We start from the raw sequence: 15,261 nt of genomic DNA, 5'->3' as shown, positions 1-15,261 counted from the left end.
CAATACGTATTGAGTTCTGACAGTTCTCTATCTGTTTACCTTAGTCAAACAAATTTCCCTTTTGATACAGTGGAAGTTTTTCCTAAATATGAGGCATAAGCCAGGCCTAAATTGCTGTGTTTATGATGTTTAGTCACAAGAATTGTTTGTATCGTAGGATAAAAAATTGCCTCAGTAGAACTATCATTCCTTTCAGCTAGAATTGTTTGTTCATTTCTGAATGAAGAATACCGCTGGCAATCTGCACAGAGTTGGTAGATTTGTGTTTACCTTTTTTTTAATTTTATTTCCAGTCATGTCTTTGCTGTTGCTGCTCCCAATCCAAGAGTCTAGTGACTTCAGTGCCCATGAATGGAACAAGCATTCAGTGGAAAAATCAAGAACTAAACAATCACAATACAGATCGAAGCAGCCATAAAGACAGCATAAACTGAAATTTAAGGACTCCGATACGACTTTGGAATCAAACAGGAAAGTCATTACAATGCTATTTCAACAGGAATCCCAGTGACTGCTCCATCCGCGATTCAGACACATGCACCCTTCCTTGTACTTAATCCTAGAGGTGACCGAGTAGATTGACTGCAACTGTGATGTGCTGCAAACTGAGAGCCACTGGATGGTAATTCTGTCTTTGAAAATGATAAGGATGTGATTATGACATCAAAAAAATGACTTGAACTCACAGGTGGTTTGCTCTTCTGAACAAGGCGAGGACTGTCCAGCGCCTGTGACTGGCACAGTACAATCTTTTTACCTGAGTGTTGCCTAGAATGAATCACTCCAGAATTTTTCAGAAGACATGAAAATGGAGTCTGTCTGTGACTATATTTTCTCTCTGCCCATTTGTCTTTTAACTTTTATTTGTGTGGTGGATCTATTCCATGCACCAGTATGCTTTGCATGTTGTTGTTGTTTTTCAGTTTTATGTTAGAAAATTCTTTGGTCCACACCAGTATTTTATTTACTTATGTTACAGTGGGTCAGGACATTAGCTGGGCAGTTCACATTTGTAGCACTTCAGTACTCAAAAATAGGAAGAGACCATTTAAAGTAGCATCAACATTTGGCACTTAAGCACTGATTAATACCAAAAAAAAAGAGGTATTAATAATACAGTAGTATACTGTGTTATTTATTCTAATGCTCTGTACAAAATGAACATAATAAACATAATCTATATCAACAAAAAGAATGAAAGATGCCCACAGTGGGACACCTTACAATGTGTTTTTAATTAACCTGCCATGTTAATTATTAAATCATATGGATCTATTAATCCATTTAGACTATAGCTGCGTTAAATCTAAGTCAAAATGAGGGTCAGTGGAACACAGTGAAACAATATTAAATCTGCCCAAAGAGCTCTGAGAATATGGCTATTATAGCAACTATGCACAACACTACTTACGCATTGTGAACGTGAGGTTTTAGTCACAGTGAGTGCACAACTGTGGAAGTCCATAAGAGCTGGATGTCACAAGGATATTTTGTGCCTTATGCTTATGGAGCTTTTTGTCTTACTTTCACAATATTCAATGATTTTATTGGGGTTTGATAGTTTATTAGAACTGTTAGCCTAATAAACAAATGCTATGAATAATATACAGAAAATAGTGCTTGCATACATATAAACTGGTGATTTACTTATTATTTCCATCCATTATGGTTACATGGCAAGATATTCCTTTTTTTGGCTATAAAAATTTTTAATAGGTAGTCTTTCATTAAATAGTGGAATTAAATAGTGTGGTGTTGCATATAATATGCCTCATGCACAAATCTGCTAGGAAATTTAGAGCATCTCTGGTGCCAGGCTGAGAAGCAGTAATTAAAACTCCACAAATTTTTAAACATCTGTTAGATTTCAAGTGAAAGGCATAATCCTGTATATTTTTATTTACAAAGTCAAAATGCTAGTGTCTTCAGTGACTTCTGTTGCACAAGTTTTCCAAATGTTTACATTCACACAAAACTTCTAAAGTATATTTTTCAAAACTTCTTTAAATTGGCTTATGTATTTTGTGTGCTTTTGTCTCTGTGACATATATGCCTGTATAAATGCATACAAATTTATGTTCATATGTTATAAACCTAAATACAGTCTTCTGACAGTGCTCTGTAGTAGTGCCTAAGAGCACGGTATTGAATGAGACTTGGCTGAATTTTATTCAAAATGTTTCATCCTCAAACTGTATCAAAAATCACAGCATTGAATTACTAAGTCTCTTTACATCCTGACACCTTCACTGCTCCTTTGACAGAATATGTTGAGCAAGTGATAAAGGCAAACACAAGACAGATATGAAGAATGCATTTAAATTATAAGTTGTCGCTTATTTATTTCAAGGCAGGAAAAAGCTTTGCTTCCACTCCCTCTTCTGTTGGTTAGATGGACCAAAAAAAATCAGTCTATACCAGCAAACCAATAATCCACTTGTTCAGAGAAAATCTTTTCTGTTTACAGCAAGCAGTAGAGACAATCCATGATAGAAACTTTAGGACTCTTCTACCAAAACCCAGGATCTACCTGCAAAAGTTTCAGACCTTGAAACAGATAATTTTTAGGCTTTCCCAGCTGTCATACCAACCAGAAGTCATGAAAAACTAACAGTTTTCCTTCCAGCATTAACACTTCAAACATCTAATGCTTTCCAACCAGTAGCTGTGTGGCAAAGATACATGCACATGCACACCAAAACATCCTGTAAGCCAGTTCAGCCTAGATGGAAAAAACATGTTCCTGCTTCCCAAAGAGCTGACTGACCTTACCAGCAGCATTCTAAAATACAAAGCTTTTTAACTAAATTAAGAAGAGAGTACAGTATCTAACAGATGTGATAGGTGTTTTTTAGAATGCTTTAGAGACGTGTTTGGAAGCTTACTTAGAGATCAAAGCTGCAAAAACTAATTGGTGATCCTCATTCCATCTCCTCCAGTCAGTAGAAGGACAGACAGATCCTAAATAACAGTCAGAGTGAGGTCTCAGGAGGTCTCGGACTCTTATTTTGCCATGCATGCTCTCCTCAGTTTTCATTGGCAGCTGCACTCACAAAGCAATAAAAAGGACAAAGGGTATTCCGATGTAGCAGTTATGGTGAGGGGGGAACTGTTTCCGTAAAACTTACTAAGGCACTTGCTTTATAAATTCTCTCATGTTCTTCCCACTGATAATGGCAACTGTTCCTCCTACTATTGTACCTACCCTTAATTCTGAAAATGCTAATCTTCCAAAAGAAACAACGAAAGTCTTCCACAATTTTGAAAATCAACTTTGTTTAATTTTAATCTTTCCTTTTCCTGCCAAGTTCTCCAAAAAGGTGCCCCAGCATTTCTTTGTGCATCAAAACCAGTGTATGCTTTGTTGCGTTTTTTTCTTTCTTGCACAGAACTTGCATTCTCTTTTACACCAGAACAACTTTCTGCAAGTATTGTTCCATCCTCCTCTTATTTTATACCGGCTCTTTGCATTCACCTTAACTGAATCAAGCCAAGATTTTCTCTGCAGCTAACAGGATGTCTGTCCAGAAGTTTCAGATTAATTTCTTACACTTCTTAGAACATCTGTTCATTGTAATAAAAATCCATTTAACTCTCGCTATTTTGTTTTCTGTGGACTTCACAATTCCCAACTCTCTTCACTTCAGTCAGTGTAAACTTTCATTTACTGTTTCCCCTTATATACAGTCTCACATCTCAACTTCAAACACTTTGTAGAGTTTTCTTTAATTTTAGAATACAGTTATTCTCCTTTTTTTCAATACACTTTTTTTTTCCAAACTACCTCATTAAACATCTCCTCTTTGGTATATTTTATACTTATTTGCTTTAAAAATATAGCAGACATAGGTTTTCATTTCTATTTATGATGGCATTCATTTATTTACCTATGAAACTGTGCTTCAGACCTAACCTAGCCACATCCTCTACGTGGGAAAAAGTGCCTACGTTCATTATGAACCTCACCTGATAGAACTGTTAGCATGGTTCTGTGAAAGGAGGCTTATGCAACTCTCATGTCTGAATATGTTTATTTTTGCTTTTTATACATTTTCAGATGTTTACCTGTCTGTCTCTTTACCTTTCAGAAACAGCTATGAACCCCCTACTCAACTTAAATTAATTTTACAGAACGGGGTTATCATCATTATGAAATTACAGAGAATTTCACAAAAACTGCAGGGTGGGCAGAAGAACAAGATCCTAATTGGTGAAATAGAGTTTATGTGTACTCAACAAACTCACATGATAGGGAGATGTTAGGAATATTACAGATGCAGAAAGAGCTTTGATCAGAGCTTGCAACTTGTAAGACATCTGAGAATCAAACCACAACACGCAAATTCTTGGAAAACAGTATTTGTAATTTCCATTGCTTGTGGAATTACTTGCTTTTTTAACTGTTTTTTTTCCCTCATCATCTACATATTTACCACAATCTTGTTACTATATCATTTGATTCTGTGAAGCCTCATGGGTTTCAGTTTGTGAGAAGACATGGTACAAATTCAAATTCTGCTGCATTTATATGAACAGATTTATGCCCAAATGTCCCTGAGGCAAAGCATGCATTTTCATTAGAAGAAATACACTCGAACTGCATGCTAACATTGCCTTGCAAAACTTTTTCCAATCAGTTGCGCAAAGCCTGGCTCAGTGAAGGATCCCTAATTTACACTCCTATCCCTTTCACAGATTAAATAAAGGCAATTAGCTCCAAAATTGGAGTAAAAGAAGACACATACAAAGTTTACAGAACAGAAACAGCTCCCAAGCGGCACAGGAAAAAAAAAAAAAAAACCACCAAAACCAGGCATGTTTAAAATGTGGCTCTAAAAGAAACACAGCTTATCATTAGTCCGAATGTGGGAAAGGAAGATAAGAACTAAATGAAAAAAAGAAAAGTAGGTCATCTCCAGTTTTTCTAAAGGAAGACAAAATTAATTGACCTCTAGTATCTCATCTAGAATCAGCTTTTTCCCTGTACAGGCACCCCTGCTTCTGAAACGAACTGTTGCTTGAGTCACAGTTTTGTGGTCTCAGTTACAGTGCTTATTATTACAATAAAGCTCAACATAATAAGTGTTACAACTGATAAGAAAAGAAGAATTTATTCCGTTCTTCAGCAGCATTCTGCCCATGTTTCTCAGAGTAACTGAGTAGCTGCAAACTCATCTGAAATCAATTATTTGGAAATACTTGGTGCATCTCAGAAAAAGCTCTTTAACTGCTTGCTGTCTTAGTCCTTGGGAACAAAAAGACTGAGTCTACAAGTTACTGAATCAAGCATCCCAAATGATTAATGAGAAGCATTTCTAAACCATCCAAGAGAACATGCATTCTGCTATATATTTTAAACATGGGAAAAGATTACAAATCCATCATTACTAGACACCATTGTGCCATTCTGTAGCCACACTTCATATTTATTGTAATCTCTGTCTAAAGGTTTTGTGTCTTTTCCACGTCAAAATTGTTGTAGAGTGGCATCCTTGGTCTTGCCTCTGAATAAAGCATACATTTGAAGTAGCTTTCTTTTAAATATCTACACAGTATTAATAAAGGATCCAACTCCAGATACATGTTACATTCCAATACAGAGCACAATTAAACCAGAAAAGTCACAAATTTTCAAGGTGAAGTTTTAAACAGAAAATTAACATAGTACTCTTGGGACAAATGAATACTACACTTCAGTACTACTAGTGGAAATTATATTGACTTTTTATAGAAAAAAAAAACCCAACTATATTCCTTTGGTTAATTCAACCAGAATTAAAATAATAATTAAAGTAATAATCAAAATAATAATTAAGAGTAGATGTTTACATGAAAAATGAGAATGTCCACAGTTACATGAGCTGGAATAAAATACTGTAAGGACTATAAAACTTTATGCTCCAGTGTATGAAATATACCAAACACTGGGGATTAGGAAAATGTAAGGATCCAATGCATCATCCTTTGTTTTCCCTGCAATGTTTCTCTAAAGTACTAGCTCCAAGAGACAGCTCAGCCTCAGAGAACCGTGAAGAAAGGGAGCTGCCTTACTGAGTGTTGACCAACATTGCCTTCTTGCAACAGAAAAAAAGCCTTTGGATAGTAGTTTTTGTAATATCCAGCATCTTCTGGGTTTCCTGTATCACAAATGAACTGGAACGACTCCAATGCCAAAGAATAAAATTTTGAATGGTTTCCTTTTTATGATCATTTATATATACCTGAACTTGCTTGCACAGAGCTTTAATCAGTGGTTGTTTGTCCATATAAAAAGCTTTAATGTATAAAACAGCCATATCATCTATTTACTTACAAAGTGTGAGCCATTTAGAGAGAAGGCAGGAAAAAATACTATGTAATTTGAGAATTCCATATCACATATGATTGTACAGAATGAAAATCAAAGATGTGAATTGGGCAAATACCAAAATGTTTTAACATAAAAGCCCTTGTTGAGAAACAGAAATAAATAATAGATTCATAACAAAGTTTACTTCAACATTCTAGAGAAGGGACTAGCACAGTAGTAAATCTGAAAATTGAGTAAATTCACTTCATGACAAATACAAGAATTTGTCCTGGACACACAGATTTGTTTAAGCTTATGTTTAAAATACCACTGGGATAAAGGCATGAGGGTAGTCTACAATAAAAATAATTGGCTGAAACTTTAACAGAAAAAGGCAGCTAAAGAAAGATCAAACTCACTTGTAAGATTTCAAACTTTTCAGACTAAAAGTGATCTTACATATGAACTGTATGCCACTCTGTGTTTTGCAACTAATTGAGGTTTCCAATTAAGGACTTCTATAAATTTTATCAATTTTGCTTTCATTTATTTTTTATAATCTACTTGGAACGTATGAAAATGGCATCAAGACTCAGCCAGTCAAGATTTACGTATCCAAGATTATAATTCAGCCCCTCACAACAAGAAAACATTGAGGTCCTGGAGTGTGTCCAGAGAAGAGCAATGAAGCTGGTGAAGGGGCTGGAGAACAAGTACTATGAGGAGCGGCCGCGGGAACTGGGGGTTGTTTAGCCTGGAGAAGAGGAGGCTGAGGGGAGACCGTATCACTGCTTACAGCTGCCTGAAAGGAGGTTGTAGCAAGGTGGGTGTTGGTCTTTTCTCCCAAGTGACAGGCGATAGGACAAGAGGGAATGGCCTCAGTCTGTGCCAGGGGAGGTTCAGATTGGACATTAGGAAAAATTTCTTCACAGAAAGGGTTACAGGGCACTGGCAGAGACTGCCCAGGGAGGTGATTGAGTCCCCATCCCTGGAGGGATTTAAAAGACAGAGAGATGAAGTGCTTAGGGATATGATTTGGCAGTGGACAGGTACAGTTGGGCTTGATGATCTCAAAGGTCTTTTCCAACCTAGTGATTCCATGATTCTATGAAAAACCTTAGAGTTCTCCTGATCTATAGACCTGTGGGATCTGCCTCCTTTCAGAAAATTTAATCTTCTGCAGTTAATTACATATTTGGTTTTTCTGAAGATGTATTTTCTAGACTTTGGGAAAACACAGTTTACATGAACTAAACACTGCATGAGAACTGCCATGTACAGACATTCCCACAATGCAGTTTTTGCCATGCATATACAATTACATAAACATTCTGAATGCAAATAAAATAATCAAGTGAAACAATATGGAAAATGTGTTACATGAAAAAGAATTAGATGTCACAAGAAAAGGAGCTCTCTATAACTAAGCCAACCTGACATACTTCTCAATCTCCACTTGGTAATAGTTGACTGCTTTTTAGTTATTCCGCTAGTAAATTTCAATTTGAATTGAAAATAAGAATGCCATGTGATGCTTAATTTATTGGATGACTGGCTAACTTTTTCCCTGTTGAGTCTCAAAATTGAATACAGATGATTACTGTTTATGTCTTAGTTCAAGTAAGATTATTTCATCACTACTTTGTAACCCAAATTGCCATCCTATGCCTAGAACTAGTTAACAGTTCCAGACGTGTTAGCAACAATTTGTGGCAGTAGGTGCCAAGATGCAAAATCTAAACGACTGATGAACCCAAATAAACAAACAATGAAATTCAAGAACAATTTTGAGCTTGCCAGCTGAAGATCTATTCCAAATGCCGCTTCAACTATGCGTTTTATAAATACTTTAATAATTTTTTACAAAACTATGTTCTGCAAGCCTGTGGCAACACAGGCTGCATAACCCTTTTAAAAAACATTAGAAGTGAAATTTTATAACGTTTAGTACTAAAAGACTGATGAAGAATAGTGATCTGCAAGAGATTTTGAGTGTTAACTAGTTTTCATTACCCAGACTCTGCAGAACCTTGAGAACTCTGTGAATTCCGAAGATAACAGAAACTTTCTCTAAATAGTCTAATGCACAGATCAGAGAAATTGGAAGTTGTGTGTTGAATTCCTGATTCTCTGACTCAGTGTTTACGGTTTGTCCCTGATATCTCTCTTATTATCTTGTCCTTCTCTCCAAAGTCCTTCCTAATCCTTGACGTATCACTGCCAATAAGCAGGATGAATTAACTTACATTGAGCTCCGGACTGCTTCCACTACTCAAATGTAACTTTATCCAGGCCTAAAGCTGACTTTAGGTATTACCACACTATCCCAAAAGTTCCAATGTGAACATACCTTGAATTGTCAGGGTAGCTCATGAAGATAAAGTAATCAAAATGTAAAAGTCATAGAGCAGGTGATTATAGAAAACAGAATATGATTATAGGAAGCAGAATAAAATGCATAGGGAAAAATATAAGTAAATATTGGTATTAAAATAAGTTTTTCCATCTTTCCGAAAGGTTTTCTATCAATTTTCCACAATTTTCTCTCAAAGCCTCTTCAGAATCATAATCAATAAAAAGATGAATGCTACTGTTTCATATCAAGGAAGCAAAAGGTTTTATGGAAACCTTATACTAAGCTAAGAGTAATAACATCTTTAAGTTTTAGATATACATAATATGGAAGAGTCAGGAGTCTAATTTGCAATGGATTAATATTTTTTATTACAAACAGTTCCAGAGCTGTCAAACTACAGATATAAACAGACACGGCCAAATAAATTTTAATCTAGATTTGGTGTTTGTAACCTCACTACACAGACAAAACCCCCTCATCCTAGATAGCATAAACTTAACTCAGCAGCAGAGCAAATGATATAATGTGCTACTGCAATTAATTGTTACAAGCACCCAAAATAATTAACTTAGAACTAGATCAATCGTGGCTTTGGCAGTCATGACTTTTGTTATGAATTTTAGGAAAGAAACAAAGGTCCAGAACACAAAATCTTTTCAGGACACTTATAGAATTTATCCTTGAAGAGGCATCTAACATAAACCAGCTTATTGACCCAAAACTGCATGTTTAAAAGAAAAAAAATAACAAACCCCAAACATTTGTTTCTGTCTGTGGAGCTGCAGCAATGCTGTATTAGAAATTTCACCAATATAAACACTGCCTTGAAAAAGCCTGTTCAGGTCAAACTTGAAGTGTATTAACACAGCAATGTGTGGAATTTAACAGTGGGAGTTTAACAGCTCTTGCTGTGCTGTTCATGATCCCAGCATAGCTAGAGGATTTATGTTTTAGGACAATCAACCCACCACCTTCACAAGTATTACTTTAAAAAGTAAAGGATTTAGAAGTTGAAGGATTTACTATAAACAAGGATGTAAATCAATTAATTTTATAATGACATCAGAGAATGGATTAAACCCTGAAAGGAGATAAACACAGAAGATAAGCAGTATCAGTTTGTGGAAAAGGAAAGTAATACATCTTAGGAAGAAAATCAGAAGCTGCTCTCGGAACGGGAAGATGGAATCATGGAAACAGACCTCCAGGTGACTGTGATCATCAAGTAAATGATGTGTTTGCAATTGAAATATGCCATCAAACAAAAGAAAAATGCAATTTGGGATAAATACATGGAGACATTAAGAGTGACAAGACATTAAGCTTTAATGCATGACTGCAGAATGCGGAATAATTGCATTCAAAATATACAATCATGATTGAAGACATTCAGTTTTGGTAGCATAAAGTTTAGGTAAAGTTTAGGTTTAGTCCTTCAAAAGTAAAAGTATTTTTTAAAAAAACAGTACAAGAATGGTATTAATGTTCTAAAAATAGATTAGTTCAGAATGCTTTATTTGATATTAACATGTTCCTGTCAAGGATAAGAATCAACTCTATTTTGTATATGTATGAGCAGTCTGTCTTTGTATTAATGATCGTAAGAATCTAAAAACCTTAATCAGCTGTTCTGAGTCAGACCTTCCTATTAACCATAATGATCAACAGCAGACAACTAGGGAAGGGCGTAGGACAGTATAAGAATAAAGTAACACTTCACTGGTAGGCTGCTCAAGCCTTCACCAAACTGAAGAATCAGTACATTTGGGGTAAGAGTGAAAAAGTATTTATTTATTATTCATCAGGTTGATCCTCAAATTTTTTTGACAGCAATATTTTACCCAAGTCCTGTGAACTGCCAGAATCAAGTTCAGACTGCTCCTCTTGTGGGTTCCCTGATTTCTGTTCCAGAGCAACCATGCACAATACCACAGGAACTTTGAGCATTGTGTCCCAGCATTACATTTAAGCACTCTGCCTTGTGTAACTGAAGTGCTCCATTATTAGTGTCTCCATATGCTTACTAAATTCCCCGCTTCCACAACATATCCATCACTGTGGCTGAACTGTCCAGTAAGAAAACTGGTTTTGCTGTCTTCATACTATTTATGCACTATTTGCACAGTAGATTTGCAGGTTTAGCACAGAAGGGCTGTTAATTGGTTAATACAGGCTATCTTTCATTCCATATACGACATCAATTCTCCCTTGACACAGCCTATGACAATTTTCTTACACAGACATCTCACTGTTTCCACCGATTATCTTCCTTCCATCAAATTCTGAATACATCTGTTATATTATCGCTGCAGAAAGCCAAGTATTCCAGTTTCCCAATCTCACTGTCTTCCAGCATTCCTGGATAAGCAGTATATGTTTAAGTTGATTTCCTGCTTTCCGTGCTTTGGTACTCTTTTTAGATTATTTATGTTAAATTCGTGCATTACCTGTCTAATGATGTTATAATATTGTAGCCATCACCTGAAGACATACATAACTCCTTTTCTTTCTGGTAGTAGATATTGTGGTATGCTTATTCAGCATTCTTAGTGAGGAGTCTAAGAAAGTTCATTATTAAGATGGAACTTCACATTACAGCATGTACATTAACAACATTTATGGGAAATTATTAAGAAGGAGAAAACAAAGAGTAAAATCCGCATGAGTTTTCTCTTTGAATGCCAGTGCATTTCTGCAGCTAGTTTTGCTGGAAATGCTTCCGGGTCTTCATATTTAATCATTAAATATATAGGCTAGCTTTCCTTCCACATTAAGGCTCCTTCCACCATAATGATGTTGCCATTGCATAGTTTTCTATGCAGCCTCACCAAGGCCACACGTGGAAGGAAATTACAAAACTATTCAGATTCTGTATGCAATCTCCAAATAGAGAGGCATATCTCCTAGAACAATCAGCTCAGAAACTGTTAACAGTGTCATAGATGGGGCCGTTCTTCCAGATTGTTATTTATGCTGTTCATAACATTACAGAATCACAGGCTCACAGAACAGTTGAACAGAACCCCCAGAGGTCATCTTGTCCAACTCCCCTCCTCAAGCTGGGCTACCTAGAGCCAGTTGCCTGGGACCACATCCAGTCACGTCTTGAATATCTCAAAGGATGGAGACTCCACAACCTCACTGGACAACCTGTTGCAATACTGTCACCCTCACATTGAAAAAAAAAAAGAATAATTCCTTAGGTTCAGACATTTTCTTATGTTTCTTATGTGTAGATGTGGCACTTAGGGATATGGTTTAGTGGTGGACTGGGCAGTGTTAGCTTTACAGTTGGACTTGATGATCTTAGAGGTCTTTCCCAACCTAAATGACACCATGATTCTATGGTTCTTATGTTCAGTTATTATAAGACGGTTTTTGATTTCTTGAAACTTACATACTAACTGTTTGGGTCAACATTTTTCATGCTGGTCATCTTCCTTATGCCAGAGGTGTGTTTTCTGAATAGAAAGTATAAACAATCACTCATTCCTTTCCAAAAACAAGTCTGCAAGTCCTACCAGGATTTCACCTGAAATGTTCTTGCTCAGATACTGCGAAGCACGTACTTACTGGGATGCAACTTCCACTGCCCTGTGGAAGTCCAAAGCACCTCAAAGCACAAGTACCTGGGTAATCATCAATACAAGTAAGTCATCAGTGATGTCTTTAGTTTTAGGGGCCCAGGGATTTATTTTTTTAAATTTTCTTTAAAAGCCAAATTTTGAAGCCTTAATTTTTCACTGTTTATTCTTCAGGGTTTTTTCACTGTAACTTCTTTTTAAATTGCTGTATTTGGGGTTTTTAATCATGGATACTCAGGGTAGTAGGCATCTCATGGTGTAAAAGTTTGTTCTTTTATGTTTTCTATGGACAGCTATGTTTTGGAGGATTTGTTCACAACCAGCAAGGCTAAAATCTGTCTGCTTTGTAGTTTACAAAGTGAACAAGTACATTCTTCAAAAAGTAGTATCAATGGTCCAGTTCTACTTGTCATGCCATTCTATTTCAAATGTATTACACTATGCATGTACTTTTGAACATATATATATATACAGTGTTCACAACTGCCCCTGTACACTCCACATTTGCATATGGATTCACAGAAACATATTTGGCACTTTGCACCTTTCTCTCAAATAACAAATATTTTTCTCTTGCTTAATTCAATACACAAAGTATACTTAGATGTCTTAAGGGTGTATGGTTTCTGGATACCTCAAAACCATAAAAGGGTATATTTTTTAAGCTATTATACATTTTTCTTTAATTAGCAGAGATTCATTTAGGTTGGAAAAGTCCTTTAAGATCATCAAGTCCAACCCTTAACCTAATACTGCCAAGTCCACCACTAAAGCATGTAACTAAGTATCACATCTACAAGTATTTTCAATCACTTCTCCTGGCAGCCTGTGCCAGTGCTTGATAATCCTTTCCTGAAGAAATTTTTCCTAATATCCAGTCTAAACGTCCCTGCTTCCTCTTTTCCTATCACTAGGATCGCTGTATCTGTAACTGTAGCTAAATAAATATTCCTTTATGCTTTCCAAAAGGAATCAGCTTAGGGATGACAAAGCATGGAATGTTTTGTCAACAGAATGTATTATTGTACAATCACAGAAATAAATAAAAACTGGGTTTTGCTAGGGAAGTATGTAATTTTGAAGATAATCACGTACTCTTTAATCTAACAAAACTCACACTGAAATTCTTGGAAGTCAGTGGAAGCTGTGCCTGAGTGAGAAGGCTAAGGACCAGATACTTAAGAATGAGTCGATTTCTTCTTTCAGATGTTGTCTGAGCACCTTTCAGAACTGGATTAACCATTTGACTCAAAATTCTGTTCTGAATTATGTGAAAGCAATCCTAGCCAAATCCATGGGCGTGTTCACATATACCTGGGAGTGCTGACTCAGAGGACAGGACCAAGCCTCATGCCATAATGATTCCCCAGTGTTTGAATGTGCTAAGTTTATTGATGTATAAATGCTCTGCAAATTAACTGAAACAATCAAGTTCAGTATTCCTAACCCCCAACTGCAATACCAGCTGTAGCACACTGACTAGGACTCTAAGACGACTAATGTGAACCTTTTTGCTGTAATGCTCTCTTTGCCACCTCCTACGGGCTTCCTTGAAAATACATCAGAAGAAATTTTTTGTTACTTTAGCTTTGAACTGCATCAAGCACACACAGAACAAACAATACTCCTACCTGCAACATGAAATAAGATTACAGCAAACGCCGGGTAGCAGAGGTGTTAGAGGCAAGTGTAAGGGGGAAAAAAAGGCAATTATAGAGAAAAACCTTCCTTTTCAATGGCAGCTGATATTCTTATTTCTAATGAAAGTTAGAGAATGCTGAAGTTTGACAGGGTCTAGCAGTGCATAACAGTCCAAAGAAATGCTGCAGACTCGCTTGGATCCACTTCCTCTAGCAATGGTAATGAAGAGCTGAATTTGGCCCATGACTTCTCCAGCACATCTCTTCTTCTGAGCAATGTGTGTCTAAATACTTTGTAGTTACAAAACATTTTGATGTGGTTCTAAGTAAATGCAAGTCTGGTTCAACATCTGGCAAGATCAAAGTATATTTGCATTAGAATAAGCACATCTAATTAACAAAATAATAATAATTTGAACCATATTGCTGGTAAGAGAAAACCATTTCTTAAACCAGCGAAAAGCAAAGGGATAAACCGGAGTAAGATACAGAGCTGAATTTGTTGTATTTGTAAGAGAACCAGGAAAATGCTGCTGGGTTCATTCAGAGGCTAGTTTCTATATTGTAGGTATTTTGGAATCCTGTAGTGAAATCTCTCTTTGGGAATTGCAATACTCTTCTGTCCAGCACTCAAAGTTTATTAAAGTTTTGTGGGAAAAAAGCTGTTTGGCAGCATCCCAGTCCATAAGGGTCTGAGAATGGTGTGCCAGAAAGACTCGGGAGGCCTAAAAAGCCACTTGAAAATATGGAAAAGCTTTTTTTTTTTTTTTCCAGAGGCCCAGTTTAGGGGTTTCAGTCCGTTTCATGGATTTTTCTACGCTGCAGCACAAAGCAAGGAAGTCGTTACAGGCACCCAAAAAGCCTCTGATACTATCGTGTTTAAAAAACAGTGCTGCTTTTGAAGGAAAGATTTTGATTATATGGATTTTCATGGTTACTGAAAACCTATCCCCCCCACTATCTATTTGGAGACAGGTAGAAACTTATATAATGTGAAGATCATCTTCCAGTCACATTACCATTTACACTGCTGGCAGAGATCAAAGGCTAATTTCATTCTCACAGCTCTTCATGTTTCTTGGTCCCAACATTTCTCAAAAAGTGAAAATTTTGTCTTTACAATTTTGTCCCACGATGACTGCCTAGTTACATGCACAAACTGTTTACAAATATTTTAACTAAACATATCCATGCAAGGATAAAAGCAAAATCATGCATGCATTCTGGAAAGAAAAGCCTATTTACTTCTTTTTCTCCGTTTTACCACTTTTTTTCAGCCACTTAACAGGCCACATCTTAAAGCACTTGAATTTAAATAACTATAAAATTCCTTTAAATTAATTTGTTTTAAAGTATTGAGGCAGGTACTGACTTGGCAGAAATAGCAGCTTT

General features: G+C 36.3%; 1 protein-coding gene across 1 annotated transcript in view; it reads left to right on the top strand.

Annotated features, from left to right (window-relative positions):
• The window catches only part of EDNRA (endothelin receptor type A), a 36,022-nt gene extending 32,425 nt beyond the window's left edge, over positions 1 to 3,597 (top strand). The window contains exon 8 of the mRNA XM_054065055.1: positions 294 to 3,597. Coding sequence (XP_053921030.1) covers positions 294 to 434 — 141 coding nt within the window. The 3' untranslated portion in view covers positions 435 to 3,597. The remainder of the gene's footprint in view (positions 1 to 293) is intronic.
• The last annotated feature ends 11,664 nt before the right edge of the window (positions 3,598 to 15,261 follow it).

The sequence above is a fragment of the Cuculus canorus genome, chromosome 4, assembly GCF_017976375.1.
Source record: "Cuculus canorus isolate bCucCan1 chromosome 4, bCucCan1.pri, whole genome shotgun sequence".
In the NCBI taxonomy this organism is placed as follows: domain Eukaryota; kingdom Metazoa; phylum Chordata; class Aves; order Cuculiformes; family Cuculidae; genus Cuculus; species Cuculus canorus.
The sequence above is the reverse complement of the archived record's forward strand: the minus strand, read 5'-3'. Positions and strand labels throughout refer to the sequence as shown.